Genomic DNA, 18,333 nt, shown 5'->3' with positions numbered 1-18,333 from the left:
ATTTATAGCTCCATGCTGCCATGTAACGGTAAAAGAAAAAAAATCAAAAACCAAGTAAGAAACAATTTTTGTAAAACGTATTGTTTTGTTTCCGGAAAATTGTTTCCAGCAAAAAGTGTTTCTCACCAGTACATAGGGGAATGAGACCTTCCATGATTTCATACGTCATCACATCCGCGATTATTAAAGTTTTAATCTAAAGAAGAAAAGTTTAAAAATCCTTAAAAATGTTTTTTTTATATTTTCATGTGTTCCAGAGAAACAACAGTCAATTGTTTTTTGTGCTACTGACGTAGCGCGTATGCCTCTTAACCCAGAGGTAATGAGTCAGGGCTTGTCACTGCTATTATTGTGAACAAATGTATCCTTTATTTTTGTGGTAGTTTTAATTTTTAGTAGCCTATACCATATACATAATTATATATTTTTTATTTGTTTTACAAGTTTACCTTTCCGAGAAGAAGTTGTAAAATTTGCGGCACCTTGTCTTGAGGGTGGCCAGCGTGAATCTTCCATTCATTTAACCACGTGGCAACAGTTTTTCTATTTATTGTTAATTCCTGGATATGGGTAGTAAAAAGCCATGTTACCAGAAGATAAATTATCAAATAGTAGAGTATAACTTTTTTATCCCCACATGATGGGGCAACGATGGTCGATATAACACGGGTGTGCTACTTTACATATGTTGCGCACACTTACAAGTTAACCAAGTATGTAACTTTGTGGATTTTTTTTATTAAACTTTATATTTCGGGATTGGAGCATTTCTATAAGTCACTTGCCCCAGGACCCATACACGGTACACCCACAATGGCCTACAGTAATTGAAGATAAATCATAGTCGCATAACATTACAGACTTCCAGTAAACCTTTATGCGCTGTCTGAATCATTTTTCGTACATAAAAAAAAAGGAAAAAAAATTACTCACAAAGTTACCGTCGTGGTATCTTGTAAGCGGATACAAGGTGTATGAAACAGAACACCCCTGCTATAATAACTGCGTTGGCCCACCAAGAATAAAACTAGTTTAATTTATTCATCTCATTCAATATAAAGTTAAAACAAGACATTTTACCTGAGGGATGGCTAACTTTTCAACATATTCACGTAAGATGATAACGGCTTGTGGTAAAAGGAGTTGTTCATCTACTGATAATCTGTTGATGTTTTGAAGGCAGCGCCCCAAGGCCTGAACACTTTTTTCACTGATTCTTGTAAATATGCCAAGACTGATCTAGAATGCAGAAAGAAAAAGGATTTTTTTTTTATTTTTTTTTTAAATAAGGACACATACACCCACAATGGTAGCATCGACTAGGCTTGAACCCGTTACCTCTGGGTTACAGGCAGACGAGCTAACCATTTTGCCACAGTGCCAGCAAACATAATGGCCTACAGCTGTTAAACTGTATCATTAATTTAGAAATATAAATGTTTTCTTCCAAAAAAATGACAAGATTGTTTTGTAATAGAAGCTGAATATTCTTTAGTATTTTATAGCTTCACCTGCCTTTATTTTTCTTTGAAGAATTAAACTTGATATTTCAGCCATGTAAGGATCAAGAAACATATCTTCATGCTTTCCAAATGTAATTTCACTCAACACATTAAAATGTGGAGTGAGTGCCTTTAGGATACATTCAGACATCTTGTGAACTGATAACTTTTTGTTCTAAAATATTTGGAAAAGACAGCAAATTAATACACTACAAGTAACATGTAACATATATATTATACATTAAATAATACGAAAGTGTTTAAACCTCTAACAACATAAATCATTTTTATCTTGATGCGACTCATGCGAGTACATAGTACATACACTTATTTTTTTAATAACGAATAAAATAATAGACTGGTTTAATTTAGTTATTTAATATCTAGTTGTTTATGGGATTTAAATTACCCTTGTGGATGATTTGTCTGGAATATGAGATACATCCATAACAATGAACTCATCAGGGTCTCTACCAGGTAGAAGGTGATCATGCTTTTTACGCGAAGCTTGTTTAGTCTGCATTTTTTAAATACAGTAGTAAGTTATTGGAGGTATAAAGACAAGTATTAAACATGAAGAACTAGAGTAGTGGTGAAGAATCCTCTTTTACAGGTTAGATATGTTAAAAGGGTAATGTAAGTTCAATCAATGGTCAAGGGAAAATTTAAAATGACATAATATAATTAACATAACATAATTTTTATTTGTCTCTTTGAAAACGATGGCAAAAAAATTATTTAAAGAACGAAGAGAAAGGAATCAACAGCAAAACAACAGTTGTTAAAACATGGATAAAAAGTGTGGGAAACGTTGTCAATTAAAAAGCGTGGCTGTTGCATGCAAAGTCATCCTTCATTATTAAATAACATAAATAAATACTTCGGAATAAACTTAATGCATTAACCCATATAGTCCTACTTTATTAAAATCAAGCACTTTTTATATCTCTGCAAAAATATAGCCACCGTAGTTTGGATTAAAGCCTAATACCAAAACTGCAATAAATTTTGTCAAAAATACGTATCGCTTTTTATAACATATTTATAAATAAAACTTTACATTTACATTGATAAAAGTAATTAAAAATAAAACGACGTCCGCGCCAATCATAAATATGCTCTCGCAACACGCACGTGTTACACAATCGTAAGTAGACATCAGCCAAAAACTGCCGCTCTTTTAAAATGACATGATAGTATGCTGTCATTCAGCCAAAAAGGACCGTTTATTCGTATTGACGCTTATGCGTGGATTATAAAGCTAAAATACCCATTTTGTTAAACATTACAACTAATCTTTTTCCTGTTATTTTTCTACGGCAAACTATTAAAACAGTAAAAAGGACGTTTTAAATTACTTTACATGGTTAAGGACACAAAAAAGGCAGTAAAAAAATTGCATTTTCTACAAGTGATCGAATCGCCTATACAATTTTAGTTTGCTGATAAAATCTATCATAAAACTTTAATTAAATATATATCTAATTGTAATATACAGTAGAATAGGGGAAGATGGGACACATTTTAACTCTATTTTCTCGTCCCATTTACTAGTAAACAAAGAACATTTTAAGAATTATAAAACTAAATCCTCATGACTCCCATAAACCGTTATTAATTGTTTAAAACACGTTTAAGATATCTAAATATTATGTGCTAAAGGTGTCCCATCTTCCCCACTCTACTATATCATAATTAATATCAGAGTCTATAATCCGAATATAACCATCTTGGAATGTTATATACCGACTCTGATTAATAGGAAAACAAATAAACAATACGTAAACCCATAGCCCCTACTTGTTTGTCTTTTAAATCGGGTTCCATTGTTTCAAGTCTTCGTTCAAAACTATTTAAACTAAATAACAAAATAAATCGTATCTGTTTAATTAGAAACTAAGAACTAATCAAGTATTGACCCTTATTCAAAAATGCTGTACGCGTTTTACGTATGCCTATAACTACATCGTACGCGCCCACAATAAATGATCAGGAAACAACTGTCACTTCAGATAGATCCAGTTAAACCGCGCTTACGCTTTAGTTTTAAATTCTTTCTTTTCTATTTAACATAATCCACTACTTGGCATCGTTTTACACAGTGCTGGACCGCAGTAAATTTCCTGTTCTCTGTAACTTTTTGTTCGTGCACTACTAATATAGTATTTATATACACTGTTGCAACTTACGGCCAATTTTATAATGCTTGTTATTCGCAGCGTTTTCCCACCGATTGCGTTTGGAATACAGTATTGTATTTATAACACGCCGGAAGCATGTACTCTACATTATATCCTGTTCTCAACATAATCTGTAAAGCAAACAAGTTTAAATCGGTTTCAAGACCTCGCGATTTTATTTTGCTAAATTCGAGTTTCCGGACTTCTATTCAATGGATGCAGTTAATATACCCCGTAAAGTGGGGTAAGATAGGACACGGGGCACGTTGGGACATATTTTAACATTATTTTACGCATCTCTATTTAATGATAGACGAATAAATATGTTCCCGTACTATTCCACAAGTGCAGGGCAAAGACGGGTACTAACATCAAGTATTAAATGTAATCACCACCGACACGTCATTCTCAGAGTCGTATAAACACCGAGTAGTCCAACTGCCGTCTATGCGTGTCCAAAATAGAGCAAAAGTGGTGACTTTGACAATGGGTTTAAACGAACTTGTTAAGTTTTGTTTGTGTTTTCCTATTGTGGGAAGGTGTAAAACAGCTTCTATTTACCTTACCAAACATTTTTTAGAAAAAATGTATAAATTTAGCCCCATTAAATGACTAAAATGTCGCAAATCAACCGCTTCTAATTCTAATTTTTGACTTTTTTTGACACAGAAAACAAATAACACATGTTTTTTACATTTTTCAACCTTTAAATTTGTTTTTAGGCCCAAGTTTTTCTGTAATTTACCGAAAAACATACATTTTCCCTATACCTACTGTGTTATTTTGGACCCAAATTGCCGTTCAATTTGTGTTTTACGTAACAATGGGTTGGACTACTCGGTATTTCTATGGCTCTGGTCATTCTATATGAACCCATGTTAATATATCATGCATTAAAATTGGCGATGCCAGAATCCCCGAAAAAACAACAGCATTCCGCAAAGTAAAGGGGATTTCCCGACAACGAGAAGGTGTAAAAATCACCAACAAGATTTACATTTCTTGTTTTCATATACGTCACGTTGTATAGTATTCCATTACATTAACATAATTATGGCAAACGCGAATAATTCGAACGGACAGGAGCAAACTAATGGCAACAACAAGTAAGTAGCATTTGGTTTTTGTTGCTTTTAACAACAGTTTTAAAGAGTCTTACATATGTTAACAATATTTGCATTCTAACTCGTCAAAAGGGCATGTATTATTTTTACTGTACGTCTAAAACGTTCTAGGTTTTGTCATTTGCATGGGCTGTGTGTTGCAATTGTAAAAATTGAAATTACAATGGTATAGCCCCCAAAAAATACACACAATACCTAACCTGCTTACATGCACAGTGTAATGTAGAATTATAAATATAATGTGACAAACATAAGGGCTTAAACTACACTAACCCAGTCATAAATTCACACAACCCCTTTTAGTGTTATTTATAATTCAGAGACTTGAATACCAAGAGGGAAGATTATTTAGAATGGAAAGATTATTTTATGTCGGTTGCTTTTTTGTCAGCTCAAAGAAGTAAAGATCCAAGTACGCAGGTAAATAAAATCAATGAAATGCGTCCAACATTTAAGGTATGCTACGGTTTGATACCTTTACTATTACTACCAGACATAAAGTTAATGCCTTTTCAATCGCTCATCTGCTATAAAAACGTGGTCGTAGTGTATTTCCAATTCAAATCGTGTTTTAAACAATTAACAAGGGTCTATGGAAGTCAGGAGGATATGATTTTAAAATTCTTTAAATGTTCTTTGCTTACTACTAAATAGGACAAAAAAATAAGATAAAAGGTTTCATGTCTTCTCCCACTCTACTATATGACAGTAAAATCTTAGAACTTACAACTAAGTTTCATTTATTCATTGTGATCAAAAAAAATATCGATTTTTATTCCAGGTTGGTGCTTGTATTGTAAATGATGAAAACAAGATTGTCGGCATCGGTTACAATGGGATGCCTAATGGTTGCCATGACGATGAACTTCCTTGGAGTCGCACAGGGGATTGGCTAGATACAAAGTATCCGTACGGTAAGAATTAACTTAGTTGTCAATCTGTTTTTCGTCCTTCGAGCCTATTTTGAAAATATGTTTGTTTGCATTTGCAGTGATATTACTAATCTCCATTTTTCCCAATGTTAATACACTAGTTTCAAGCTCTAACTGAGTTCTTGCATTTGAACTAAAGAATAATTTTGGTTTAAATCTACATGCTGTTACTATTAAACACATTTGCATTGTGATAGACACATGCGTGCCTGCTTGTATTTTTGTATGGCTGACAATTTAGACAACTTATTCGTGATCACTTAGTTGGAACAATTTCCATTAGGGTTTTTGTCCAATCCAGAGACAGTGATGAGCCTTGAATCTCATAACCTCCATGTTATAGTCATGCACGCTAACCACTTTGCCACTAATTTACATAATAACACCCAGTATATGTGTTATAGTATATGAATTACCCATTTTAAATTTGACAATAACTCTTGCAGTTTGCCATGCTGAGATGAATGCAATAATGAACAAAAACTGCTCATCAGTTAGTGGTTGTAGGATATTTGTTGCTTTATTTCCCTGCAATGAATGTGCAAAGCTTATAATACAATCAGGTAATACTATATAATTGTGCTGTTGCAACTGTACAACATTATTATATTTATTTTTATTTTATTTTTAAAGCAGTTTTTTGAATATTAATTTAGACCGTTTATTGTATATTGTATAACAACTTAATATTATTTAAAATCCATCTTTTTCTTGTACTTCTATATTAACAAAACGCAAAGCTACAAACTATTTTAAAATTTATATTTTTAAATCCTATAGCTCCATGCCACCATCTAGCGGAAGCTAAAATACTCGTTTAAAAAGTGTAAAATTTTTCATTGCTTATCCCACAGTTCCATCTAGCGGTAGCTGAAATACATATTTAAATCAACATTACGCGTTCAGACTCACGCGGCTGTCGGAAATATTTTTAACGATTTTCTCTTTCAGGCATCAAAGAAGTGTTTTATATGTCGGACAAACACAAAGATAGAGATTATATGATTGCTTCGCGAAAGTTGCTAGACCTTGCTGGTGTAAAATACCAACAACATATTCCAAAGCAGCGGAAAATCGTAATCGATTTTGACTCCATTAACGAAAGACACCCCAAAAAGCCATGACATGAAAAAAACGGTGTACATTTTTTAAAGTTTTTGCCACTAACTGCCCATGACTACCCAACCAATTACAATTTCTTGCAATATATATAGTAACAAACCATGTAGTATTTTCCATTGCTAGTTTTTAATTATATTTTACCATTTGTGAAATATTTGTCATTTTAGCTGCAACAAAATATCTTGTGCGAATTTCGCCACAAATGATGTGTTTTTTTGTTTGTTTGTTAAATACATACTTGTTTATATTTCATAAAGTTATACTGCTGTCGACCTGCCGTTTATGTAGTACACTAATTAATACGTTTTCGCTGTAATAGTTAGTAGTACATTTAACGCGCCAAATAAATGCTTTTATTGTCAACGCACTTTGTTATAGTTTTGGATAACTTGGTTCTAGATTGAGAAGTGTCATTAAATTTATTTAAATCTTACACAGTTATACAGGTATGTATACAAATACACCTCTAGCTGTTTGTAATTATAAGTATAGAGCAATATACTCCGTTGCGTGCCATCTCTTCTATCATATACAATAGCCATACATTAGGTCTTTTGTGCATTGTTTCAGCTAGCAATGTACATGCGTTTTAAGTACCTTGTATATCCGTTGTATATAGTATAAGGTGAGAGGAGATGGGACACCTGATTATTCTATTTTCTCGTCCCATTTGGTAGTTAACAAAGAACATTCAAAGAAAAAAATAAAACCATATTTTCACAACTCCCACAGACCAATGTTAATTGTTCAAAACACGACCAAGACATATGGATATTAAGTGCCAAAAGGTATCCCATCTTCCCCCATCCTACTACATAATAAAGCTTATCGTGTTTTTGTTTTAGTAAGTTATCAAACTGGCGTGAATAAAAATAGAGTTTACACTTTACGTGTTGAGAGTCTGTGCCCACAATCAGGTAATCTAATTTCATTTTAATGAATAATTACACAGGCGGGCCCAATTTTATTTATATGCGTTTCGCACACATCTTGTACGCGAGTAAACTTATTTACATACGTACCAATAATGGCCACATAATAATTCACCCTTTTCAGTTGCCTTGATTATCATAGGCACTCTATCACAAGAACCTGCTACGTGTTTTATGTTTTATTTTCAATTATGACACATTTAGCGGCGCATTATATACCGCTTTACCGCGGATTATCAATCACGTTTTATCCCTGTTAAATTCCCACCGCTTTGATTGATAATATATTCCACACACGTTAGAGGCCTCAGCCGTATATACCGTATAGTTTTACCCACAATAAAATTCGCAAGACAAACTTGAATCGGATTCCGTCTGACATTTTATTTTCCCTCTTTTTTGATAATATTGAATTAAATCGCATCTGACTTCTAGCGAGGTTAAGCGACCAGCATAAGGCGCTGGCCACGGTCGGGTTATTCCATATTATTTCCGGATATAATTCTCCTGTTACCCGATTGATCTTCTGCTCGATAAATCTTCCTTTTTTCGAGCGACAAATTGTCGATGTTAAGCAGTAGCCCATCGGCCACCGCAGCCCGATATTGAGCACATCAGATATTCCAGCGTTCTTTTAATTGGGCGGATCTACGAGGCACATTTTTAATGGCGGGGAAAGGGGAATCATAGCGAGCATTAATCCAATCAACCGGGAATCCCTGGGGACCGTTCTGCTGCTCGCTACCGTAACGACAATAGCTGGGAGCGAACTAATTTGTCTAATGGTGCGGCACACTGCACGTGCCATCTTAACATAAAATGGGAATTTTTCATTTTCAGTCACGACGAAAAAGTAGAGAACTGCTGTGGTCAATTTAACCCAATCTACTGAATACACACACTACATACTATACAGGTAAGCTAATATATAGTAGGGTGGGGGAAGATGGGACACCTTTGACACATAATATCCAAATATCCTTTGACACATAATATCCAAATATAAAAAAATCGTTAAAAATTTGTTTAGTACAAAATTTGAAGCGAAAATAGATTAAAAATGCGTCCCATTTTTTCCCATCCTACTATAAACACCAATCTTTACCTTGCACTTTACGGGGCTTGTCCCACTGTGACGTCATGACCAAAGTAATTTGCGTAATTGCTTATAGATCGACGATAACGAATGTGTAATGTCACTCACTCCGAATATCCTCCTGAGGCCTTAACCTGCTTAGCGCCTTATGCCGTTCCACCTTGAACCATTATGCCTTATTTCCACATCGGTTCGTTTTTTTTCAAATTATTCTCACCTCGTTTCGATTTTTTAAATTTAAGAACTTTTCGGGGTTTTCAAGAGTGCGAGGTGGGCGTTTACTGTTTAAGCAATTTTGCTCGCCTTTTGAAGCGGTGTAACAGTATCGAAAATAATGTTAACCGAAAAACAACTGCTTCTGGCATTTTCGTATCTTAATGATTAATAACAGCATGCCTAAGTTGATCAAATTTTAGTATAATTGGTTTAAATAGCATGTTGCATGAATACCGCAGCGACCTCTGTTCTCTCGTTTCTCAATTATGGTCCTGTCTTGATCAGACCCAGGAGCAGGCTAACACGGACACGTTATCATATTAAGATTAAATTATAACATAACACAATTTAAGTTGCATTTTTAACGTTCAGAGATACAACAGGGTAGGGGAAGATGGAACACATTTTCAATTTGTTTTCTCGTCCTGTTTGGTGGTAAACGCAAAACATTCAAAGAATTATAGGACCGTATACCCGCGACCCCCCATAGTCCGCTGTTAATTGTTTAAAACACGATCAGGATATTTGGATATTATATGCTAAAGGTGTCCCATTTCCCTCCACACAGTACTATAGAATGGGAAACGTACACAAACTGTTAGCACGAATTTGTCAAAAAATATCGATTATAAAGATGGATAATTGGTGATAAAAAATATAAACTTAGAAGTGAAACCGTGTTATTGGAAACTTATATATAGAGGTGTAAGGAAGCCGGGAAGTTACTGCGCGATTGTCTGCTATTGATTCTATTGATCGATATAGGCGGAAATAAATGAGAAGATAGCAAAATATTATTCAATAAACTTTAAAAGTAATCGCATATTATAACCCTTGATATTAAATAAAAATATCTGGGTAAAATATTGGTCTGTAAGCCTGGCCGTTTCGGACAGGCGAAAATTCAATTTCGATTTTCGCCCACGCTTCGGGAATTTTAAAACAATTGCGTATCCTCTACGTAACAATCAGACCAGAACGACTTGCTCTGACAACTTAATTATAAGCGGCTGGTCAGTCGCATGCGCGGTGGACCGATTACCATTTCCGCCCGCTCAAAAATCAACAATTTCTTGAAAATAATAAAAAAAACTTTCCGTGAATTAGACCTTTTCTATATACGCTATAGACACATTAGTATTTTAAAGACGGCTATTTTTTTCTCACAAATTGGAATTAACTCTAATTGAAGTTTATGCGGTATCCATATGCGAAATATATGGCCCGTTTATTGGTAGCATCTGGCCGGGTGTTTCGACCATCGAAAATAATAACAGCACACCTACGCTCCACTGTTAAAACGTAAACCGGTCTTTGATGGCCAGAATAACAGCTCGGCTTCGCTAAACGACATTTGGTGAACGATGATACTTCTTAGGTTTAACCGAACAGCGGGGGGCAGCCATACCCGAACATGACTCGCATTCATTTTCAGCGAAATATTGTATCATATAGTAGGGTGGGGAAGATGGGAAACCTTTAGCACATAATGTTTAAATATCCTGATCGTGTTTTAAGCAGTTAGCAACATTCTATGGAAGTCGTGAGAATATAGATCTATATTTCTTTAAATGTTCTTTGTTTACTACTAAATGGGATAAGAAAATAGAATGAAAAGGTGTCCCATCTTCCCCCATCCTACTACACTAAACGCTTAGCCGAATACACAATAAATATATTGGTTTGGTCATAGTATTTTAACTACACGTTATATAATGATATGTGGGTGAGAAAATTCTCATGGTGTTTAATTATAACAGACAACCAACTAATGGAAATAAACTCATTTCAACTTTAACGCTTAGATATTCAATGAGGCGTTATAACGATTCCGGAATTAGATGATAATTGCCTGAAGTTCCGAATGCGACACCCAAACAAAGGAACCCCATGGCCGTTTAGTGTAACCAGCCTGGCAAACACATATTATGATTAATGAACTTAATTCGCTTGAGAAAATAACGTTTATTACATTCAAATTCTGATGCTAGCATTTAAAAGCAAAAATTTCACCAAAATCTGATTGGTTTGAAAATACTTTATTAATTTTTTGGGAAAAATATTTTTTATTTCAACGCTTCTAGTAATACAAAACCTAGGCTTTAAGGGGTTGCTGAAACAAAATGGAGACGGTCACTGCTCGTACAGTTAAGCGAGGGAGCCAATAACGCACTCACGAGAAGCAATTAGGCGCGGAATCAACTTAATCCAAGGTTTCTTCGATAAAAAGCCAACACTGTGTTATACGTGAGTGCTAACATTGAGTCAATTCTAACCTAGTTAGGTTCGGTGCGCTGACGTTCCCGAGTCGGTAGAAATGTCATTAGAATTCGATTCGAAATGGAGTTTATTAAGTAAAGGCGGCGGCACTCGTCGGCCAGCACCTGGCGCTTTTAGTTCTGGGAGGACTAAACAAAAAACTGAGAAACAGTTTCCACACTTTTAAATTTTAGAACAAAAAATATATGTTTATGCAACATTTTGTAATGTTTTAAATAAATTAACAAAACTCTTTAAGTAACGAAATCGACGGTTTTAAACTATATTAATCAAAACTAACTAAGTATTTCTAAACAAAAATAATTCCTTATGCTTTGGAATATCTTCATACATTCAAAAAAACGTAGGCTATATTACGGTGTTTTTAACATTTTGAGTAGCTTTATAGATTTTTGGTATAAAAAACGATGATTTAAATTAAATCCAATACATTTCGAGATATAAATGTGTAAACGTTTATGTGTTAAAGAAAGAATCTGCAAACATATTTTGCGGTACCGTTGCTTTTGCCGGCCGGATTTTAATCCAATTTGATCATAACGCGTGCCAGGGTTCCGACCCGAGGCGAATCATTGGTGGGAAAAAAGGGGAAAGGCCAATTGACTTTATATCGGGAAAGCTAACGTTATTGGGAAGACAGAGCTAAAGCGTCGAGTCATTGCTGTGGCCTAATGCAGTTTAGGTGCAAAATTGGATTTTGCGATTATGCAGTTATGATTGGAAAGTTACAGACAATCTGTCTCAGCACTTATATTAGATAAGTTAGATTTTCAACAAATTTTCGCTCATGCTGTTTCGATAGATCGGCTAACGTAATAAACAAATAATTTCGTTTTCCGAAAGCAGCGTCTCTATTGCATTTGTATGGCTAACAAGGATTAGATTATAGAACCTGGAAAGCGACAGTAGTGGCCTAAACGCCGAAATAAAGTGATTATTAAAGCAAAACAAATTAAGTTCAAAACTTAAGGGAGAATTGCCCCAGGCAGAAATCATTTTTTAAAGATAATTTTTAACACTATTTGCTAACCAACCTATCCATGTAAAAAAAATTATAAAAATCAAAATAAAACCTTTTTTTTACAGTTGAAAAAAAAAAAAAACATAACGATGGACTACCCTGCGTATTTAGGGGTTGGCACAAATTATGACACGACTGCCTGTATGGTAGCTGCGGCAGCTAATAACGATCCACACCAGCCTTACGTTACTACTCCATATGGGGACTTTAACTCATGCGCCCACGCCCAGGTTTGTGGTGCATTGTTTTACCACGCATGATCTAAAAATATATTAATTTCTGAGAAATTCGAAATATTTTTGATCTTGTAAAATTGCTTTATAGTGCTGTGGGGTAAGATGGGATATCGTTAGCACTTAAAATCCCATATTACTTGTTCCTGTTTTAAACAAATAACAACCCGCTTTTAGAGCCGCAGGGCCACGGTTATATAATTTTGTAATTGTTCTTTGTTTACTACTAAATAGAACCAGAAAGAGAAAGTAAAACACGTCCCATCTTACCCCACCTTACAATAAGTTTATTATCTAAATCTGAAGAGTTAAGCTTGCAACATTCGTTTTATTTTATTTTTCAATTTCAATTTAACATTTTTATTCATTGGCATCTTCGCATATTCTTATAATCCAAACAATAATGTCTGTAAATGCTGTTAAGCTAACGGTAATTTTAAATCCGAGTTATTTATATAATAAAATTCAATAACATTATGTGCAGTCCTCTCAGAGCAACTTCGCGTCAGCTTATACACCGACAGTCCCGATCCGGAACTCCAGTTTTGGTGGCGGAAACTGCCAGCCACCGATGCCTACAGCGGCCGCGTACGGCCTCAACAGCTTAAGGGATCAGTCGCCATATTCTTCAGGTGAATAAAGCAGTCAATTATACCCTATTTTAAATGGATTTTATAATTTATAATAGTTTTTTTTTGTATAGTAATTTGCCTGGTATATAAAAGCAACAGGCGTGTTTTATTATAGTAGGGTGGGAGAAGATTAGACATCCATTCATTCTATTTTCTCGTCACATTTGACAGTAAACAAAGAAAATTCCAATAATTATAAAACCGTATGCTCACGACTATATAGATCGTTGTTACACGTTTAAAACACAATCAGGGTATTTGGATATTCTGTGCTAAAAGTGTCCCATCTTCTTCCAACCTACTATATGACTATTACCCACTGGACAGCTGCATGTTAAAACTTTAGCTATTTTTTTAGCATAATTTTATAAAATACTATGGGTCACCTAAATCGTTAAAACGTTGGTGAAGCGCATACAAATGTGTACGAAACTTAGAAAGGGAGTTTCAAGCTTATAGTAAGCATAGACACACTTATGCTGTCAGTTTAACGATGATTGATACGCGCGAGGTGATCTTACGCTACTAAACACATGGCGTGGTATCTAGTATATTTAGATCATGTTAAAGATAGGAAACCTGGTAACAATAAATATTACTGCGGTCGGTTGATACAGGATTTACGAGCTTGTCGCCATTTTAACGAGAATAAATATCACACACCTGCGAGATATATGGGTTTTAATAGGAGAACGAAAAAAAGGCTAATTTACCTAGAAATTCAATAAAAAGAAGTTAATTTTTGTAAATATGTATTTTATAGCACACGTATTTAATTGGCATAACTTACATATTCTAGTATTTATTTTTTAAATCAAGTCATTGTTGTACCCCTATAGCGATATATGTAAAAACATGAAGAAAAAACAGGTTTGTTACTAATAAAACGCAATTTATGAAATAAATTAAATAAGTCAACACCGTTAGAAATGATCCACGTGGATTTAAAAATAAATAAATAATGTTAAATTTGCTGAATTAATGTATTTTATAAGGGCAACGACAGCTAGTCATTACAATTCGGTTAGTCTGTTTCACACACCTCCCCCCGCTTACCACTTATCACGTTCATAACTTAGTTTGTCTCGCGCAAAGGCACACGCGGCCACAACGGTAGCAGCGTCGAGCCTTGAACCCATTGCACCTGGGCTAGAAGAAGCATACGATAAAACCCACTGCGCCAAAGCGTCGTCTAAACTTCTTTTCTCACAGTACCTTGTAAGTTCTTCACCGAGACGGCCCATCAACACACCGGGGGCTACGGAGGACTCCACGAAAGGAGGAAGCAACGTCGCATCCGGACTACGTTCACAAGCTCCCAGTTAAAAGAGCTTGAAAAAGTTTTCGCCGAAACTCATTACCCGGATATTTATACAAGAGAAGAACTTGCGCTAAAAATTGATCTCACTGAAGCCAGAGTGCAGGTAACAGTTGTATTGAAATAACGCGATTTGTGTAAACGAACGATTTATTGGTGTTGTCTAACTGTTGCGACATACAATATTACCAATAGTTCTGAACTGTTTATTTCGCGTATATCATTTTCTATCTTATGCAGTTTTTTCGTTACACATTTAAAAAATGCTTAATTCTAGTGCAAGAAAACAGCAATTTTAATACCTGGTAATTTTTTATTTGATTTTTCCATCAAAACAATGTGGTAATAAACGTAAAACAGATATAATAAATTACACAAAATACAAGATCTATTGAATTACCTATATAGAATGAAATATTACCACATACTTAATTGATATGTTATTAATTTAAGCGTAAAATGACTTCAAGATATAGTAACCAAAAAAATGGCCAGAGCCGATTAACAAACACTTGATGTCGCCCTAATTTAATCGAAGGTAATTGCTTATCCTTGTCGAAACCGGATCGATAGTCTACTTGAAGGCTTCAATAAAGTAGAAACTGAGAATAAAATTGCTTCCTAATATAACAGTGACGTACCCAAACTGTGTGGTTTACAAGCTTTCAGGGAAATGATTTTTCACGGTTTTATAAATTAATTATTACCCCCTGGAACGTACAAGCTGTTTGCGCATACATGAAAAGAGAAATTAGGTATAAAAAATAAATTTAAATAATGTTGCTGTTTTGCCATTTTACCAAATTCTTTATAAAAAAATTATCCTTTTTAAACAAAAAAAAGATAAAACCGCATTTTAAAGCCGACGATGTTTGTTTTATATAACCGTATATTGTATTGTCACAACTGTAAAATACGTTGTTAATTCTTAAAAACACGAATACGATGTTTTCATACATTAATATACGTCTTACCTCAGTCTATAATACCCACACACCAATTCTAGGTTTGGTTTCAAAATCGTCGAGCAAAATGGCGAAAAATGGAGCGAGCAAAACAACAACCTCAACCCATACATTCTCCTGGGAGTTCCCCTTCTTCTCCCAACAATATCTCGTCCATAAACAACTCGGAAAATATGATAAGTTCCGCAAGTCCTATGGAAGATATAGGTAAGAGCAAGAGATGTATAGTTTAATGAATTTATGACGTTATAACACAGGTATTATGTTCCATACACCTCATGCCAGCTTATGAGTTACCACGTATGTAAGTTTGTGATTGGTTTTCTTAATGGTTATCTGACGATTCCGACGAGACTACTTCGTTGGAGCAATTTCCGCTAACTGGCTTGCCCAATGACGTAAACGCTGTAGTTATCATTACCACTACTAACCCATATAACCACTAATCCCCTAACAATCAACCTCTAACACTTTCCAACAGCTTATTCTGCTGTACACAACTAAAAATAGCTACATTGAACTTAGCGTTGCAGTAAACAAACGGAAATGAAATAATGGCGGTTTCGTAACGCATGGTGGTTTTTGAATGCACCAGAGCATATAAATAACATAACACCAATAGAGGGGAAAAATTTATGTATGTATATGTAACTTGGTTTATCCTCGCGTGGCAGGAAAACGACAGCCGTCAAAAACGGATGTTCTGTTTCATACACCTTGTGCTAGCTTACAAGTTGCCACATATGTTACTTTGTGGGTGATTTATAAAAACTAATATTCATAAAACACCAACATTATACTGATATACCTAAATATACTCTTTCATTCCTACAATACTAAATGACTTGTTCTATTATATCCAGCTATTAGCTCAGTAAGCAGTGGAGCAATGATGGAAGAAACAAACCAAGATCATCATTCAAGTCAGGATGACGTCATGGCTCTTAAAAACTCACTGCTAGGTAGCGCTGCAGAGCTCGCAAGCATAGTCGGTACGTTTTTCCACTTTTGTCTTTATTATGTGGGTTTAGAGATATCTTAAACTAGAAATTATCTTGTTTAATTATTACCTTTTTATTTTTATAAGGGACAGCTTCGTTGTAGAATAAATTAATATATAACTTGCGATGCTGTGACTTTCCTTAGGCAAGACACGTAACACTTAACGGCAATTGTTTCAACTTGGCGGTCACTAATGGGTTGTCCAGATTGTTAATCATGCAAAAAAACATCTAAATAGTTACACACGTGGTAACTTGTAAGACGGCACGAGGTGTATGAAACAGAACACCCGTGTTATAACTTTTAAATATGTCCTCCAATACATTATAACTATGACACTCATTCCTGTTTATATAATATACAACAGGTAAAAAACAAATTAGCACTCCTGTTCGAAACGAAAACATAACCGAAAATTCCGGTTTGCTATCTGATGACGTCACCACGCATCAATCCCATCATAATACGTCAGAAATGACGTCACCGCCCGGTTTTCGCGGTAAACCAATCCAATCTTTGATGTTACCAAACCATGGACAATCAGGATCAAGTTATAACAGCAATCAACAGTTCATGCAAGGTACCTATAAAGTTAAGGGTTCGAAGCTCGGTGCTGCTACCATTATGGGGGTGAGACACTTTTAACGAAAAAAAGACAAAAAAATCAAAATTTATTAAAATTGAATAACCACAAAGTTACATAAATGGTAACTCGTAAACCCCGCCACGCGAGGATAAATAAAATTCATTTATACATTCGGATGGTTTTATTTGACATTGCACCAATTCCTTTGACTATATAGGTCACAACCGATCTCAGCACAACACTTCATCATCGGTGTCTTGGTTCCTATCCGGCGGGGGTAACAACGTCGCCACCCCGCTAAACACGACTCCTTTCGCCGATGTCCTATCCGTTCTAACGCGTAACACACCCGGGTGCTCCACCGTCGCCGCTGCGGCAGTTTTGATGACGTCATCATCCCCCGTGACGTCAACTACTACGTCATACCAAAGCAGCGTAATGAGAATGAATCCACTGCCGGGGCCTAATGGTGGATTCGACAAATCGTTCACCAACGGAGTCGGGAACAAACAGAGCAGAAATATGTTTCTGGATCAGAGTCCAATTAACTCTGGCTCTTGCTCTGCGACAATTAACCACAGCCATAAGTTAAACTGAAGTCATTCTATGATAACACTTGCAGTAAATATAGCTGCTATAGGCCATACAATAATCACAAATACAAATAAACCTAAATATACAAGATATAAACAAATACTAAAATACACAACGACCTTAAGCCAAGTAATAACACTGCGTTTTGATTAAGTACTGTTATTATAACAAACGAACACGATTTAAACTTTTCAAATATAAACCATTAAATGTTATTGTAATTAAAAACACTTGTGATTTTCACAAACTTTTCTTTTATTTTTAAAAAGCCGACAATTCCTATCCTACCACGACATGTCTGTTTAATAAAACATGTGACATTTATAGTGAATGTGAACAAGCTGATATATGTGCAGCCTTTCACTGCCTTTATTTGCTTCTAATCCGTTTTAATCATTTAATGCATTGACGTATATGAGCCGTTTCGTGTCGAAATATTCTCTGAAACTCATGACCGTTGTTTTTTACCGCCTGCAATTTTCGTCGCCTATGCTGTTGTACTGGAAAACGTGCATTACATTTTTATGTTGTTGCTTGAATTACGTTCTTTTAATACTTTAAAATACGCACAGGGCAATATACAAAGGCATATACCTTA

At 35.0% G+C, this 18,333-nt stretch overlaps 3 protein-coding genes across 4 annotated transcripts in view; 2 read left to right on the top strand and 1 right to left on the bottom strand.

Annotated features, from left to right (window-relative positions):
- LOC149724766 (uncharacterized) overlaps positions 1–3,742 on the bottom strand; it is a 32,941-nt gene extending 29,199 nt beyond the window's left edge. Inside the window, exons 1-6 of one of the 2 annotated variants that reach the window (XM_089892051.1) lie at positions 3,303–3,742; positions 1,912–2,019; positions 1,516–1,677; positions 1,081–1,239; positions 450–560; positions 139–196 (exon numbers count right to left, since the gene is read on the bottom strand). In XM_089892051.1, the coding sequence (XP_089748177.1) occupies positions 139–196; positions 450–560; positions 1,081–1,239; positions 1,516–1,677; positions 1,912–2,019; positions 3,303–3,329 (625 nt within the window). In that variant the 5' untranslated portion in view covers positions 3,330–3,742. Of the gene's footprint in view, positions 1–138; positions 197–449; positions 561–1,080; positions 1,240–1,515; positions 1,678–1,911; positions 2,020–2,421; positions 2,549–3,302 lie in introns of those variants that run through there. The other variant, XM_089892052.1, reaches the window with a different exon arrangement.
- An 885-nt stretch (positions 3,743–4,627) lies between these two features.
- Positions 4,628–7,223, top strand: LOC149724765 (deoxycytidylate deaminase-like). The gene is made up of 5 exons (XM_089892122.1): positions 4,628–4,788; positions 5,127–5,226; positions 5,588–5,720; positions 6,185–6,301; positions 6,690–7,223. Exons 1-5 carry the CDS (start codon positions 4,736–4,738, stop codon positions 6,860–6,862), a joined length of 576 nt encoding a protein of 191 aa, XP_089748248.1. The 5' UTR covers positions 4,628–4,735; the 3' UTR covers positions 6,863–7,223.
- Positions 7,224–12,447: 5,224 nt separating this feature from the next.
- On the top strand, positions 12,448–18,333 carry LOC149724764 (uncharacterized). Its single transcript, XM_089892077.1, has 7 exons — positions 12,448–12,635; positions 13,123–13,270; positions 14,483–14,694; positions 15,595–15,760; positions 16,417–16,545; positions 16,923–17,135; positions 17,359–18,333. The coding sequence occupies exons 1-7, from the start codon at positions 12,495–12,497 to the stop codon at positions 17,736–17,738; spliced, it is 1,389 nt and encodes a 462-aa protein (XP_089748203.1). The 5' UTR covers positions 12,448–12,494; the 3' UTR covers positions 17,739–18,333.

This window comes from Ciona robusta, chromosome 14 (assembly GCF_009617815.1).
Source record: "Ciona robusta chromosome 14, ASM961781v2".
Taxonomy (NCBI): domain Eukaryota; kingdom Metazoa; phylum Chordata; class Ascidiacea; order Phlebobranchia; family Cionidae; genus Ciona; species Ciona robusta.
This window is presented reverse-complemented; position numbering and strand designations above follow the sequence as displayed.

Bases quoted from the DNA above. Each gene is read 5' to 3' on its own strand.
- LOC149724765 (XM_089892122.1), top strand. From the start codon at position 4,736: ATGGCAAACGCGAATAATTCGAACGGACAGGAGCAAACTAATGGCAAC. The intron at 4,789-5,126 runs GTAAGTAGCATT...TTTATAATTCAG, and splicing joins CAAACTAATGGCAACAACAA to AGACTTGAATACCAAGAGGG. The intron at 5,227-5,587 runs GTAAATAAAATC...TTTTTATTCCAG, and splicing joins GTAAAGATCCAAGTACGCAG to GTTGGTGCTTGTATTGTAAA.
- LOC149724764 (XM_089892077.1), top strand. From the start codon at position 12,495: ATGGACTACCCTGCGTATTTAGGGGTTGGCACAAATTATGACACGACT. The intron at 14,695-15,594 runs GTAACAGTTGTA...CACCAATTCTAG, and splicing joins TCACTGAAGCCAGAGTGCAG to GTTTGGTTTCAAAATCGTCG. The intron at 17,136-17,358 runs GTACCTATAAAG...TTGACTATATAG, and splicing joins CAATCAACAGTTCATGCAAG to GTCACAACCGATCTCAGCAC.